The 17351-nt window shown below is 37.6% G+C and overlaps 1 protein-coding gene across 1 annotated transcript in view; it reads right to left on the bottom strand.

Moving 5' to 3' along the window:
• Positions 1-8436: 8436 nt before the first annotated feature.
• Positions 8437-17351, bottom strand: part of gfra4b (GDNF family receptor alpha 4b) — a 38415-nt gene continuing 29500 nt past the window's right edge. The window contains exons 4-8 of the mRNA XM_026357244.1: positions 16744-17089; positions 15870-15979; positions 14928-15062; positions 11794-11960; positions 8437-9530 (exon numbers count right to left, since the gene is read on the bottom strand). Of these exons, the coding sequence (XP_026213029.1) occupies positions 9387-9530; positions 11794-11960; positions 14928-15062; positions 15870-15979; positions 16744-17089 (902 nt within the window). The 3' untranslated portion in view covers positions 8437-9386. The remainder of the gene's footprint in view (positions 9531-11793; positions 11961-14927; positions 15063-15869; positions 15980-16743; positions 17090-17351) is intronic.

Raw genomic sequence — 17351 nt, forward strand, 5'->3', positions numbered from 1 at the left:
CTTTGCAGTAGATTTGCCTCATTGTGAGGACTGGACAGAAACTTTTGCAGAGGAAACACAGTGTTGCCCTTCAGACAGATTATTATTACTGAGTTACACTGATTAAAACCCATACTGAGTAAACAAGCCCCTTTCTAGGGATTACAGAGACAAGACCGAGACACGCAGACCTGATGTTGCTTATTATAGCAAAGACTGTTATTCATATTAATTTCATCTTGTTTGGCATAAATGTCCTTAATAGGCAAAAGGCAATTTTAGCTGCCAGCGGTACCATTATTTATGCATATGTTGAAGCAGAAAGGTGTTTCAGAACATATGCCAGTCAGGCTGTATTAACATTTTTATGGAAAATATCTTGATCCTCTCCAGAAAAACTGGCTTTCTAGTACGAGATCTCCTTACAACATCAATTTGTTTTGCTTCAGCTGGAAATTTGGAGTGAACAGTTCAATCCCTCCTGTTGCCCTGCTAGTCAGCCATCATTATTACTCATTTCCCATGTAGATTTTTGATTTGCAGCTCTTACATTATTCTAAGAGCGAACATTGAATGTTTTGTTTGTGATTGCAGTGAGTTTTAATCATGCTTATCATTGGGAGTGAGATCATGTCGCTTCCCCTAACAAGCCATTATGGTGCGGAGGAAAGCAGTGGGAAAATTAAGCTGACATGTGTCACAATCCCTGCCTCTGTTTTGTTGCTGTGTTTACAGGAATTAGTGGGATGAATCAATTTCAATTTTTGCCTGCAGATGCAAGACATGGATAAAAGACAGGAATCATATGGAGCTTTAAAACAGGAGTAGAGGAAAAGTGTTAATATGTTACACATAAAACGATGCAGCAGTAAGATGGCAATAGGTTTCAACGCCCCAGAGCAACATTTGATTGTTGCTATTGATTGGTGTTGGATTCAGAGCCACCATTGGGTAGAAAATGCTGTGGATGGCAAGCCTAGGGGGACAGAGGAGAATAAATCCAAGTGTAGTCCCTAGTCTATGAAAGTTATTGAAAATTTCAAGGCATATTTGGAGACAATGGAGAAAAGAGAGTAGTAGTGGATAACATCATATTTTTTTTCCTCTGTTTCGTGTTTCATGATATCTTACCCCCAGTTCCTCCATCTAGTGCTGATAACCTAAATAACCAGTGAGCCATCTTTGCTCTGAAACTACATTACTTGTTTTACCTCAAAGGAGGTCATGGACAAATTTAAACACTAAATCATATTAAATCTGATACAAGAATTCAGAGAAGCCCATCAAAGGCAGCACAAGATGTTGTCATAAATATATTAAAATCCTAAACCTTGCAAGATAAGTTCATACTAGCATCATAACATGAAATAATCCAGTGAGTGTAGGGGTTTACTAATATATACCCAGTAGATTAACACTCACAAATGCTTTAATCATAGACAGTATGTTGGATATGTCGGCTGTAGCTATACTGTCTACTGTATAGCATTACTTTGTAAATGACAGGTTTCAGTTTTAATTTTTGTTAGATTTGCAAACATTTGTTCATAGAAATCTTCATTCTAGTGATCAGTACGTTTGTTTTTCCTACCTGTAAGCATTAATGCCTATATTTTGAAGCTGTCGGTTTATAAACATGACAATTTGCAAATAACTCACCATGATTTATATATAGTGACTTTCAGTCTTTCATTTGTGTTCATTTTTGCAAATTACTCTATCTAGAATGGGTGCTATTAAGTGTTCCTGACAATACAGGTGTGTTCAGCCCTCAAAATAAAGTCAGAGCAAGTAGTCAGTCATCCTTTTTTTCTTATATGTGAACAACATGCTCCATGTTCAGTTTGTCATTGCCATTGTATTTCATGTTTTAATTTGTTTTAAAGATGAGTAACTGTTGGGCAAATGTGGGACATCTTGTTTATCTTGTAAGTTACTTGAAGTTATTTTAAACTCAAGGAATAGTTGCAATTTGTGCAACAGGAGCATTTTCGAGAGATGTTAGTAGTGTTGAAAGTGTTTTTTTAGTGTTTGTAACGTTTAATGGAGCACAATTAAGTCCAAGTACCTTTTTGGGCTCCAGAGCTTTGCGTCTGTTATTTGGCAAATATCCGGAGCTTTGTTCTGGCGGAAGGGTCCTTTACTCCTCCTGTTGTCCGTGAGGAAGATTAGTTCCTTTCTCTGGAAAAGGATTAACTTTTCTTGTCTCGTTAACGATGAATCAGCCTTTGAAATAGGGTTTAAGTGGCCAGATAACACTGGTATGCAAAGACAGTGTTTAGGGGAGCTGTTGCTGTTTTGCCACCACTATGCATGCCAGAGTGGAGTTGTTGTGCCTCTCAGATAGGCTATTGTACCATTTCTATTCATGCTAGTTGTACCACCATGATAGGTCGGTTTGGCACTTGGCTTTGGCATAAATGTTTCCACCTTAACTACTTAATGTGAGAGGGATGTCAGACTCCTAAACTGAAACTGACATCAGCCTGTGTATGCTAGTATATGTATATTTTTTAGATGGCTAGGTAAGCACACAACATCCCCTCGTGTTTTTAACACATTAATTGTTTAAGAGGGTGAAAAAGATGGTATTGGATTGGTATCTAACATGCAGTAATACTTCTGACATGATCGATCGGCACATGCTGTATTTGTTAACATGACTAATGAACATGTTATTTTATGTAGTTGTTACATAATTGGGCAGCAGTTGTTTACGACAATAGCAGCGTACCTACATGGATTTAGTTATGCAGCCTTTAAGTCATCAGCAGGCCACAGATAGGGTTTACCAATGAGTTATAAAATGTGAATTGTCATATTAGAGGTAGAAATACTTTAGAAAGTCTCTCTGTTTATTTTGTGTTCTTGGGGGGAGGAAAAAAGTTCCTTTTAATAATCAGCTTGACATCAGAAAATAATAACGTATATCAATATTATTCTGAGAACAGAATGATTTACTGCAGATTTTCTCTGTGCTGTGCAACAAAACATTTAGGTTTATAAGATTTCAACTGCTGTGCCACATGCCTAAAATGAGTGATGACCACAATGATTTATTAGGTACATTTTACATTTCTTTGGTCAGCATCAGATGATGTGAAGGCTGCAGTTTCTTTTCCTACAAATGTGTGTCACAGTGCCATAACTGTCCTGCCTAAGGATATGGAGCTTAAAAAAAACATTCTTGTGCATCATCCCAGTGACATTTTGCACACTGTGGCAAAACTTATATTGCCTATGCTACAGACCTCCCCGGTCTACTCTGAAGCAGTAAGCAATCGAACAATCAATATACTGCGTCACAATACTGCAGAGACCTCCCTTTTTGTTCAGTAATTGCACATTTTTCAGATCTTCAACACAGCTAAAACAAACTACACAACCACTTTTCTCAGTGTAATGCTGCTATGGATCAAAAAAGTCAGTCACTAGGAAGACAACTCCTTTTAGGCTGATGTTTTGTCAAGAAATATAAAACACATTTGTGCTATTTCCACATCAATAGAATTTACAGAACAAGGTCAGTAATTATGAAAGCATGGTTGGTATGAATATACACGATTTTTAAAATCATTTTCAACATTCCAAGCGCATTTTGTATTCTTCTGTAATCTATCATGAAGAGTGAGGTAGAGGGGCTGGACATCCATGAACTGTGTGAACAGAAGGAGGGCTGAGAAATGATTTGAGCTGAAGGTGTCCAGAATGAGAATTGAGTTCTCTTAAATAACTTGCACAGTAAACTCACAAAGAACTGAGTCCCTTTTTTGTTAGTCAACTTTTATGTCCACCTTAAGGGTGTGTTCATGTCCAGCTTGTTTAGACTGGTTGAGTGAACTCTGGTTTGCTTGGTGTGATACATTTGGGAACGTTTGAACAAAGCCAAAAATACTGTACTGATACCCTTCACAGTGTAGTGTGTCAGCCTAGTCCCAAACAAACACTGGAGCTCTGCTGAGGTTTGTTTCTGGTGAGAACGTGATCCAACTTTGTTTGAGTCAAAACAGAAAATTTATGCCAAACATCTAGTTAACAGTACTGAAATGTGAAGTGGTCTTACATGTGCTTCAGCATTCTGCACAAATGCAGATTATACAGTTGTTCCATGTTGAATATAAACTTGTCTCTCCTAGGAGTATGTGCTGATACAAAAACTGATCTTCATCCTGTATTTACTTTCTTACTGCTCCTCAAGCCTGTGCAGACAGAACTATTTTTCAGACCAGAGCAAACAAACTAGAGGTCCCTTTTAAGAGGACTGAGTTTGGTTTGTTTAAAGTATATGAAAACACCCTATGACTGATCAAAAAGTGGTTTCTGATGTTGTTGATGTTGATGATGTTTAGTATGTGATTTCTCTCTCTCTCTCTCTCTCTCTCTCTCTCTCTCTCTCTCTCTCTCTCTCTCTCTCTCTCTCTCTCTCTCTCTCTCTCTATATATATATATACACATATATATACATATATATATATGTATATGTATATGTGTGTGTGTGTGTATACACAGTGAGGGGAAAAAATTATTTGAACCCCAGCTGATTTTGTAAGTTTGCCCACTAGCAAAGAAATGATCCGTCTATAATTTCAATGGTAGGTTTATTTGAACAGTGAGAGACAACAATGACCAAAAAAATCCAGAAAAATGCATTTCAAAAAGAGTTATAAATTAATTTGCATTTCCATGAAGGAAATAAGTATTTGATCCCCTATCCGTCAGCAAGATCTCTAGCTCCCAGGTGGATCTTATACAGGTAACGAGCTGACATTGGCAGCCCTCTCAGCTCGTTACCTGTATAAAAGAGACCTGTCCACAGAAGCAATCAATCAATCCAATCAAATGTGGGGTGAGAACCTCCTTCCCTCACTCAGGGCATTGAAAATGGGTCGTGGTTGGGTATTCCAGCATGACAATGATCCAAAACACACGGCCAAGGCAACAAATGACTGGCTCAAGAAGAAGCATATTAAGGTCATGGAGTGGCCTAGTCAGTCTCCAGACCTTAATCCCATAGAAAATCTGTATAGGGAGCTGAAGGTTCGAGTTGCCAAACATCAGCCACGAAACATTAATGACTTGGAGAGGATCTGCAAAGAGGAGTGGGCCAAAATCCCCCCTGAGATGTGTGCAAACCTTGTGGCCAACTACAAGAAACGGCTGACCTCTGTGATTGCCAACAAAGGTTTTGCCACCAAGTACTAAAGCACGTTTTTCAAAGGGATCAAATACTTATTTCCTTCATGAAAATGCAAATTAATTTATAACTCTTTTTGAAACGCATTTTTCTGGATTTTTTTTTGTCATTGTTGTGTATATATATATGTATATGTATATATATATATATATATATATATATATATATATATATATATATATATATATATATATATATATATATATATATATATATATATATAATGAGATATAAATCACAAGGGACTCAGTTCTTTGTGAGTTTTGAGATTCAGAATGTGATTGACAATAATCCCCACCAATGAGCTTCATGATATAAAAGGAAAGGTTGAGATGTGACAAAAAAGAAAACTGGAAATCATGTTGCTATGTACATGAATTTCCAAATTCTGACTTCATCACTCAAAGTCCTTCTTGTTTTTATATTTTATTAGCTCCATTAAGTTTTCTTTGTAGGAAATCTAATCATGCACACTGTGGTTGTAATTGTAGTGGCACAATTTTATGGGAGTGAACCTCCAGTTTGATAAATTGTCTCACGGGTCATCAACGATAAGAGATGATTCTAAACTCTGTTTTTTCCAGAACGCTGCACACTGAAAATGAAAATGCATCACTCATGGAGTGATGAGTCTTGTATAAATCAGCTGAGCAGATCATACACTGAGCTTTCAGATTCATCACAACAATCAGTTTCTCATCTACACTTGTAGTATAATGAGCACAGTTCCTCCCTGTTGTTCTGTATTTTGGAAGTCATTGCTCTGGCAAATTTTAAGTGTCACTGCCCACTGATTAATATCACTAAACAAAATGCTGCATTCTAGATTTACTTTTCCTTGAAAGCTTTGTAGGTTGAATCCATATCCTTTCTTTGTGCTGACTAAGGACTCTCTTCTTGAGTCATAACTCTGAGCCACAGACAACTCAAATCCACTTGGTTAATTTTTATCCCTGAGCAGAGCTCAATTAACATAGCCTCTGTATCGCAGACTTCTGTAGCAGTCCTTTCTGTGTTTTTCTTTGTGTTTTATGACCATAGCATGGAAGGAAATATTAACTATTAGTAGATTAGTAGCGGAATTACTAATTCATTTGCAAACACTCCTGCAGAGGTTTCTTGATAGCTGAAACAATGAGTTGATTATTCCACTGACAGAAAATAAATCTACAACAATGACAATGATTGACAGTTAATTAACAGTTTCAATTGTTTTACCAAACAAAAAAAATAAACATTTCCTTGTTCCAAATGAAATATTTTTGGGCTTAGTTTATTATTCTAACAAAACATTTGCAGAAGCCATTGTTAGTCTTTTTAGTATTTTGTTTTCTCAGAACTTAGCCATTGGGATTTAAAAATGATCAACACATTAAACAGTAATAAAGTGAATTACCCCTACTTGCAGCCATGTGCTGCTTCTATTAAATTTAAACAGATTGCAGGATGGAAAATGTGTGGCAGTCAGTGCATTTGTATACATTTACAAAACATGGGACAAAAAATATAACCGTGTGAGCCTGAACTGAAATTATCAGTGCAGTATCTGATTTAATAAATGAAAAATTATTGACTTAATCGAGGCGACAATGCAGTGTCCAACACAGACAACCTGTTGTACCTTACCCAAGAGCAGGTGAAGAGCAGGTTTCAGCAGTTTCCATACCTTTACTTCTGATAATGATTTGAGAGTATATAGGCTTACATTTTTTTATGCATCTGTCTCGGTGACAGCCAGGGGTGTAGGCATCCATCTCTATGGCTACACAAAAATAGTGAATGTGATATTTAAGGAATGCTTGGAGGGAATCCCTTCAAATTTGGAATAAGTGTCCACTTGGACTCATTAATGACCTGTCATTTGCCAAGGCCGCAGTCACCTCATGTTCATCCAATTATTGGAGAATGTGATGTCTGGGAAACGCCTTAAGAGAGTTTCTTTAAATTAGCACTTTATGAGCACCTAAAGAGCACTAGTGAGATTAGCAGAAAATACAGTTTGTTTACAGTGTTTCTGCTGCAGCCTCTCCTCTTTCTGTCTGTGTGCTGACATAACAGACGACAGGCAGCATTCAACACAGCAGCTGGCCTTTGTTAGTTATTCAGGGACGGTACAGAGTGTAGGGGTATAGGTCATCCTTGTTTCTGAAACTCTGTGAAATACTTCATGGAATTAAAATATTTTCAAACTGTATTACATGCTCGTTAAAGTTCAGCATATTTGTCTACACAACAACATCACATTGGTATTACATATCAGCCATCTACCTTGTTTCTCTCCAAAAATCATCATCAGCCATTGAAAACCCACATCAGTTGACCACTACTCACTATGCACAGCCTATAATTCATCATCAGATTGCAATAGGAATGCTCCAAAACATATTAATGAAGCAGAAATCCTTTCTTTTTTTTTTTTTAAAGCTTGTAATTAAGGTGCAGTTGTAGTATAATTTTATTGGTGTACTAGTATTAGTAGTACTAGTAGTATTTTTTTCCACTTCCTTTCTGCCTGAGATACCATGTTGATCCTTGACAACGCAGTATCTTTCAACCTCACACAACACTAACAAGAAGATAATTACATCATCCTGTGTCACAATCAGAGGTTAATTGTGCGAGCTGTTGTGACTTCAGCTGTTAATTGTCATTTCCCAACAAACTAAAGGCAAAATGTAAACAGTGGCCTTTGTCTATGAGCTGCTGAGTTGTCAAGTAATGAATAAATAAAAGGGTTTTTGTAAATGTTAAAGAACTTTATTTGGTCCAGGTAAAATATATAGTGTGTGTGCAGTGGCTCTGAAGTTAAGCAGCTGGTGAGATTCGTAAATCAAGTCGGTTTGAGGTAACAAATGGCTGGATCACTATTTAAATTTGGTTCCACTTTTTCTTCAAATAATCCAGTACAGAGTTGTATGAGAAGTGATTTGAGTGTAAATTTAGGTAAATAAGTATTCTGTTGTGTTTCTTCTGTCTCCTTAAAAGAATCTGTGTGTTCACTTCCACAGCACCAAACAAAAGGATTTTGTTTTTCTTCTAAAAAAAAAAAAATCCTGAATAACATAATGTGTAAACATAATGATCTGAGAACTTTTATTTGCAGCACCTCTGGTCTTGTGCAGAATTCACTTGCACAGAGCAAAAAATACTGAATCATTCATAACTGTCTAATCTCAAACAGGTTCTTCAATGCTGTTGGCGACGCTCAATACAGTTAGTCAAACTATTCACTTCCCTCTCTGGCACAATAACTCAGAGCCCCATACAGCAATGTTTACATACACAATGAGAAATGAAAGGATATTACGCTCACAGACACATAGTACAGCAGCTACAGGTAAAGCATTACTGCTTTTCTGATAGTTTCCCTTCAAGTTCAAGAACTTGTCTTTGCTGAAGACCAAGGACTTGGTATTTTTTATGATTAGTTGCTGTGGCTTTAGCAATGACAAATAGCCTAGTGATGTAATAGAGTTTACGAAAGAAGGACAGTTTTATGTCAAGTTTTATCTTATGTACTCTGGTTTGCACATCTCTACTAGTTAGTGCTGCTGGACATTTGAGAATTAGGGCTTTTGTCCAGGATATCTGAGCAAAATGTAGCTCTGTTTTCTGTCTACTATTCGCCCCACTATTCCAGTATTGATGATAATAATGGTACTCTTTTCACTTTTCCTGCACTTGAGTAAAATGGTATCAGTGTCATGTACTCCAGCAGCTCTCCAATTACTTTGTGTGCTATGTACAGAGCAGCCACAACGTTCACTGATTTACTCCGACCATTTTCCTTTTTTTTTTCCAGATACAAGCTTCTGTTGATAATACAAATCTTCACTGGTACATACTTCATGTCTTTGTATTATACATACATATTTTAATAATAACTCTTGAAAATGGATACAGTTATATCAGGATAGCTGAGAGCTTGGTTAGTCCACAAAAGCTTTACTCTGACTTAATTTTGGCTTGAGTTGATCGTAACAACAATGTACAAATTTACAGACTGGCTTCGATCTGCAGGACTCTCCCACACTCATAGTGAGAACACTGGCAGGAGCAACTGGACCACTTAGACACAAAAATAGAAAAACAGAATTACTGTACATATTTAAAGGGAGGAATAATGCCACATGGTCCATTTTCCTCTGAACTGCACTGTTCCTCCCATCTGCTTAGTACTAGGAGGGTCCCCAATACTCTCCCCCTACAGGCTTTAGTGTCCATTGTTGAGCAGATGAAGGAGCAGCGGCAGAAGGCTGAAGGCAGCTTGACGCATTAAGATGGGAGATGAAGCAGAGTTTGGGAGGCTGTTGGATGGCAGTGTAGGTTGGCCCACAAGCAGTTCATTTCCCAGTGCCTGGGAAAAGACAGAGAGATCAGATTATCGCAATATTTTATGGATAGTCCAGTGCTGTTAATATTATATTATGTTACAAACTGTCTTCCCAAAGATTAGGTTTAAAAATGACTGTAATTAAGCTAAGGTGGAGATCTCTGTCCATTGCAGTTCTTGGAATATAGTGGCAAGAAAAAGTATATTAAGGTTTTTTGAATTTTGTGTTTTTCTGTTTTAGTGTGTCATAAAACCTTATCTGGTCTGCATTTAATGTAAATCAAGCATATTAACAAATATAATGTGCCTAAAATAATAACATACAAAAAATTCTGATCTTTTATGTCTTTATTGAGAATAACCATAAAAACCTAGAAAAAAAAAACCTAGAAAAAGTGTGCGACCCCTTGGAATAATAACCTCAGAAAGGTTACTGGAGTCTAGACCTACTTTAACTGACAAAAAAAAACACTTTCTGAATTTGCTCCACACAGGAAGAATGTGCTTATGTGAGTTATGCCTGGCCAAAAGGAGCTTTCACAGTTTCTACGTTTTAAGAGTTGAAATTCACCAGTCTACAGTTAGGCAAGCAATCTACAAATGGAGACACTTTGGGACTGTGGCTACTCTACCAAGAAGTGAGCGGCCAGTCAAAATGACCCCAAGAGCACAACACTCATTAATGAGGTAAAGAAACAACCCAGATAGACAGCCAAAGACTTGAAGGCAGCATTGGAACTAGCTAACATCCGTGTTCATGACTCTACAGTACGTAAAACATTGAACAAGCAGGGCGTCTATGGCAGGACACCACAAAGAAAGCTGCTGCTTATTAGACAGAACATTGCTGCACACTGAAGTTTGCCAAAGAGCACACTGACACACTATTGGCGAAATGCTTTGTTGACTGATGAAAATATGATTGAACTATTTGGAAAGACGCCACAACACTGCATCTGGTGTAAAAAGGGCACAGAATATCATCATGAAAACACCATGCCAGTCTTAAAGTATCATGGAGGAAATAAGAATTTGGCCTGCTTTGATGAATCAGGGCCTGGCCACCTTGCAGTGATTGGGTTTAAAAAAGTATTCAGGATAATGTGAGAATGTCTTTCTTAGAAAGTCCACAAGAGAATGGCTACAGAAAAACAAAATCTGCTTTTTGGAGTGGCCAATAGTCAGAGCCCAGACCTCAACCCAATAGAGATGCTATGGCACGACTTGAAGAGTTCTGCAGGAAGAATGGGCTAAAGTTCCTCCTGAACGATGTGCAGCTCTGATCCACAGCTACAGGAAATGCCTAGTTTATTGCTATTCCAAGGGTTCACTTACTTTTTCCGCTATAACTATGAGGTTTTTGTGGTTGTTTTCTATAAAGACATAAACTATCTGATTTGTGTGTGTGTGTGTGTGTGTGTGTGTTTTATTGTTTTAGGCACGTTGTATTTATTAACACTCTTGACTTAAATGAAGATTAGATCAGATCAGATCATGTTTTATGACAAATGAATGCAGAACACCACAAAATTTTGACTAGGAGCCTCAAGCTCCTCAAAAAAGACCAATCCTGTGATTAGTGAATGACCCACTCTACCTCCTGAGCCGCAGCCATCCCTTTTGCATTATGAGATGCTGCCATTGGATTGGGGTGAATCATAAATTCAGAGTGTTCCCTTTTTCTGCAGCTTGCAACACACTTACAGTAAATAATGTTTAAATGGTCTTGGACCAACTTCACTGTTCCAGTGTGGTCAGATGAAAACATCACATGCCCTTGAGGGAGAGGATTCTTTTGTCAGGACATTGTGAGTCAGCCTAGTGATGTTGAATAATGTGATCTCAAATGCATTTAAGTGTACATACTGTAGTTTAAAACATCATAAAAAATGTCATAAGTTTGAAATGTTGCAGTGATGCAATAAAGAAAAAATAGTTAGAATAGAAAAGAAAATCCTACTGTTTGCAGACTTTGTAAGTTTCCCACATAAGACATTAATCCTGCTCTCATGGAATAATCCATAACAGAATGAATGGCTGAAAGCATAACACAGGCTGCACCAGCTCTCACTGCCTCATTCTCCCACAAACAAAGCTTATGATTTCAGAATCCTATAATCACAGAAAACTGCACATACTCTATAGTGGCACTAATATTTAAAAATGGCAATATAATTTGTTTCACTACTGAACAGTGTTTCTGACTGGTGTCAGAAATGGTACAGTGCTAGATATGACTGTGTGAAGCTGCTAAAGAAAACACCAGCCATAATTAGAAAGTGCACACCTCTGTTGGTATGATTGTATTCAGAGAGTTCCTCATAGTTTCTATGGTTCCTTGAGTAGAAGTACCGCTCCTGTTCTCTCTACCGCTGTGGCTGGAACTGGGTGTACTGGATTGACTCAGAGTCGGCTGCTGGCCTGTTTCTCTTCCAAACATCAAGAGGGCATTTCCTGAAACGTGAGACCCAGCAGTAAAAACGTTATTAGATTTCAGCAACATCGTCTTCATATGTATTCATCAAGTTTCATTCATGTCTTATTCAATCGTGGCAGATGCCTCTAATTTTGAATTGTAAATTCTGCTAGGCTGGAGCTAGTTTGGATTTGGTCAGCAGAGAAGAGAGAGAGATGAAGGAAAAAAAAAACAGAAAATAGAAAATGATCAGTATTCTCTTCAAGTATCCAAACTGCACCTGCCTCTCCACATCGACCTCATTAACTCATAGATCATTTGCACTGGCCAAACAACTCTGAGACCTCTCTCTGTATCTTTTCTAGGCAGGGGGCCGAGGGAAGACTGGCCAAAGATTCACCTCACCGCACACACCAGGCAAAGATTCTCATCATGCGTACAGGTTCAGTGATAGATATATGCTCACTGAGGTCAGTAATAAGGACCATTATTTATTCACAGTCCTGAGCAGAGGTTATAAGAAAGCATGTTAGCATCAGAATTAGCATAAGACAACATGTCAGAAGGTCAAAAGTGACAATTAATAGTACACTTACGGGACTTTGGGATGATCCTATGAGTTCATGTTATTGTTTCCATTAATAAAATGTATGAAATTACGTTATGTGCTACTGCTATTTGCGCTGGTCCTAAATCCCCAGCTTATCATGAAGTGTGTTCAACACCATTCGTACTGTAATCTCTATTAGCTGATATCACACGCAGTGTTTAAGAATGAAATGTACAATATGTTTAATGATATTTGATTAGTGTCTCATTTTTCTGCCAATTATAGTTTTGTTTCTTTCAGTAGCTAATTTTCTATTGTCTAAATAGCTGAATGTTTGGACTACTTTTGTGCCTAATTGATACAGCTGTACAGAAATACAGCTCTACCCTGTTTTTTTACTTACCAACTTACTTTTACTTTGAAACCATAATCATCAGCAGGCAGAGGTGACGAGCAAACAGTGGCTAACAACCATGTGTGCCCCCTCTACACAGCTTATTAGCACAAATTCACAGACAATGCTCACAACATCAACCAAACAACTTCAGTTTGGAGGCTTTCAAACCACTGTAGTAATATGTTCACAGTCATTAGTCCACATTGTAGCACATCCATTAACGCTGAAAAACCTCCTGAAAGATTAGACCTGTTACCTGGAGCCAAGCTCAAGGCAACTCATGCAGAAGTGGACCAGCTGTGAAAAACATATACACACAACGCTGAATAAATGATCAAAGTCAACACTGGGACATGCTAGTAGGCAAAGAAGATTTTGCTATCAACAGATGTACATGTTTCTGGCCTATTTTGAAATAACTTTTTTGTAACTTTGTTCAATACTACTTAAATCTACTATTCTTTGACTGAAATGTCTCAACCATGAAACAATTAAATTTGGCTCAGAGATTAATCTTTGTTTTTATGGTTTTTGGCAATGCCTTATCTAGTGTTATCATCAGGTCATATTTGTCCAGTAGTTTGGTGTATGACAAAATACTTAAAAGACTTACAGTACAGTACAGCTGTACTTGGGGCTTAGTGCAAATTGTCAACTGTTGTTTTGCTAACATGCCAAACAGGAAACCAAAGTTAGTTTCAGCAATTCGGGTACTTTCCGATTGAACAGTTCTGTTCCCTGTGCCCTGTACCTGTAACAGTGATGCTAAAGACTTGCCTGGAAGAACTGATGATGAAATTTATACTGTATGTTTGTTCCAAATGATCAACCAAAGGATTCAGTAGAAGTAATAGCTTAGATGACACAAGCTTGACTGCAGGACTGTGCACCGCTGTAAGTTTATTTCACACAGCCATTTTACAGTGACCAAAAGAAAACATTGTTTTAATGTCGTGCTCGTAGCTCCAATCTGTGTTACATAAATAACATGTCACTCAAAATCTGGGCTATAGAGAAAGAAACATCCCTATTGTTAGGGTTAGAATTATTAGTTACGAAAATAACCAACTGGAAGAAAGTTTCCATGACTGTCTAACTTTTTCTGTCATCAAGGGGGAAAAAAAAAAGAAAAGGAACATCAGGTGTTTGGTGGAGATTTAATAAATATACAATTACCTAACAATCACAGAGCCAGCTTACTTATAATTCACTAAGAAGTGACTGTCTGAACACCCAGGCAGAATTACCAAGGAAACAGCATGAAGGGGATGATTAATAACGAGAGATGGAGTGAGTAAATGGGAAAGAACTGAGAGCTTTAAAAGTGAGAGCATATTATTAATTCTACAAAAAGCACAGGATCTCTGATTTCAACCATCTCATTGAATCTCGACAGCTCAGTCACTTCTGATATACAACATATGTCCTTTGTGCAGTTAGTTTTTTTGGAAAGATTAAACTAATTCTGGTAGGTGTATATTGTTCCCTCTGGGCTTTAGCCTTACATTTATTAAACAGATGTGAGAGTGGTATTGATCTCCTGATTTAAGTCTAAGAGAACAAATCAAATAATCATATATTCCCAAAATGTTGAAGCGTTACTTTAACTGTGTATGACATGCAACTTAGATTGAGTGCTGAAATTGGAAAATATGAAAGTTATGTGCTGAACATTTACAGGTTATGAGAAAACTGTCAAACCATAAATAAGTACCATGTTCATCATTGCAGTCTGGTGCTGCTGTTTGTGTCTTTAGAGCTGAATACAAACTGTATTTTACAGTATTTTTCACCATTTGATCTCATCTCACTCTTGCTGAACTAGTTTTCCTGTAAAGACACTTAGTTGTTTTAAGCTGTCAGGGACTGAGTCATGATTGGAAATAATTCTAAATGCAGCCTAGAAGAAAAAAAGCTTTTTTCTACCAAGACACTAATATAAGTCAAATTCTATATCCCCCTGCCATGTGAAAACAAATACCTCTATATAAACACAACCCCTAGCTCCGAAACCTGAGTCAGTATGTTCCAGTACGTTGCAGATAAATTCATACTTACGGAGACAGATGTTGTCAGTGAAAGATCCCAGGAAATTATTACACTCTTCTCTCTGACTTCCACTGGCTGAGCAGGAACACCACGGAGCTACGCTGGACGTGGAGTTGTCAACATAGTTGGGAGTTATCGTACTTCCTGCAGAGAGACCGCACCATGCCTCAATCAGTATTAAATATTCATTCTCCTTTGAGTTGTTACACTGTGTTCATAGTGCTATATTTTCTGAAACATTAATGAACACAGCATTTCCTGTTTCCTGACCTGATGTATAGGGATGATTATATTCTAGTATTGCTGTTTAGACTGGCTGTGCACTCACTTGGCTGTAATAATAGATAGATACTGAGAAATACTCCAAAATTGTCTCCAATTTTTTTTAGGTCACTGGCATTGTGATTTCTTTTATTAATTTATTTTTCTGTAGCAGTTTTTTTTTTTTTTTTTTTTTTCATACATAGTGGAGGTGGGATTTCAGGCGCTTTAATAAATACACGACAGGAATGAAAATGCCAAGTGTGTGTTTGTGCTGAGGGGCACCATTTGAGGTTCTTAAAATGCATTAGGTTAGTGTCTCTGCAATGTGTGGAAAAGAAGATGCTGTTCTTTTTTTTTTTTTTTAACACTCTTTTATAAAGTCAAATTAAACACACCTCACACTGTATAAAGAGCTTTGTTTTGCTGTAATGAGAGATTTTTATACTTTTGTCTCTAAAACAATGTTTGGTTTAGAAAAACAGGTTTAATTTCACTCTCCCACTCACTTCTAACTTGTGTATTTATTAATTTTCCCTCTAGTTAGCCTTCACTCATTCCTACCTCTGTCGTCTTCTCACACAGCATATGGCACATCTGTACTTTCACATACTCTCTTTGCTTCGCCACCTGATCGTTTTACTTTACCTTGTCCTTTATATGTTTGTGCTCACTGTGGTGTGCACCTACCAATTAGCCCTGTGTAGGCGAGTAGGCAGGCTCCATAGTTCCCTTGCTTGCAGCCACTGGCAGAAGTTTCGGAGGCTTTGCAGTCAAATTGAAATTGTGCCAAACGAGACCTATAGAAGCAACAGGCACTGGTTAGCATGAACATAATAGATCTCTGTATTGTTTTATCCCAAAAGTTTGCCTGTTCTTTTTAATGGATTCTTTCTAACGCTTTAATTAAGAGTTTGCCTCTCTGACATAAAGAACTATTGTTGGCTTTGGTGAAGACTGAAAGCATTGGACTGTAATGTGAAAGTGATAGAAAGAGTAATATATTTCATCCCAAGACCTGGGATCATTAGTAAAGCCCTTTGAGTGTAATGGGGCTGTGAAAAATAATGGCCATGACCAGAGATAGCAATGAGCGATAACTCTGATCCATCTGGCTCTTTATCTGTGCTAAATATTTAATGTGTTATTCCAACAGGCTCTCTGGGGTGTTCTAACCAATGGTGGTAGAAAGCTTTAGGCTAAAACAGTGGGCCATTTTGTTGATTGAATGGCTGTTTATTTGGTTTTAAAGAACCATAATACTGCACAGCAATGACCCAAATATGTACAGTGAGTATATCTAAAATCTATATTCAAGGAATGCTTGAATAAAGGGGGATAATGAAGCATTGGCTTTTATAATTTGGGATATCATGAGCAAAAAGTTGGATCATTAAACACAACAAACTTGGGGATTATGACCATATTATAGCAGTGTGTTATTATATCCATATGAAACAGCTAAGTAAAAAAAAAACTTTAATATCTGTTATAGATGTGAGTTTAAGGCTCGTAATGAAATAAATGGAAGTCTATTAAAAGCTTCTATGTAGTTCTGTCCCACCTGCACACATAGTCAGCCTTGCAGATCCTCATCTGTGTGATGCAGTTGGGTTTTTCCAGACTTTCATAAGAGCAGCTGGGTACAATGGTCTGCCTTCGACGCTCGGCACATGCAGTGTCCGTACAGGGGCAAAAGAGCAGCTCGTGTGTGTAGTCGGCAGGAACGCGGTCAAAGAACCTGCGTAAAGCCTTATTACATTTAGGCCGGTTGCACAGGCCGGATTTGGCAGTGGGTTTGATACAAGCTGAGACGTATTCTGTGCGCAGCTTCTGGCACAAGTCATCAACATTGCAAGCCTTGGCTGCGTCCAGGCAACGATTCACAGTTATCATGCCAGCATCAGAGTCTGTGGATGAAAGTAAGGTCAAAGACAAGCGTAGATATTGGTAACAGCAATAGAGCAAAAAAGGGTTTGTTTATATCAATTTGAGCATATGTGACCTTAGGTATGTACTCGGTTTATTCTTTCAACATGCTGCGATGTAATCTTTTCTTGCTATCAAGATAGGCAGCTTGAAATTAAAGTTCAGCTTTAAGGTGGAAATGTGTGTAAATAAACAATAGAGGCTCAATTCTTCCATCTATCCATACATTATCTTAACTGCTTT

Source organism: Anabas testudineus, chromosome 10 (genome assembly GCF_900324465.2).
Source record: "Anabas testudineus chromosome 10, fAnaTes1.2, whole genome shotgun sequence".
NCBI classification, from domain to species: Eukaryota; Metazoa; Chordata; class Actinopteri; order Anabantiformes; family Anabantidae; genus Anabas; species Anabas testudineus.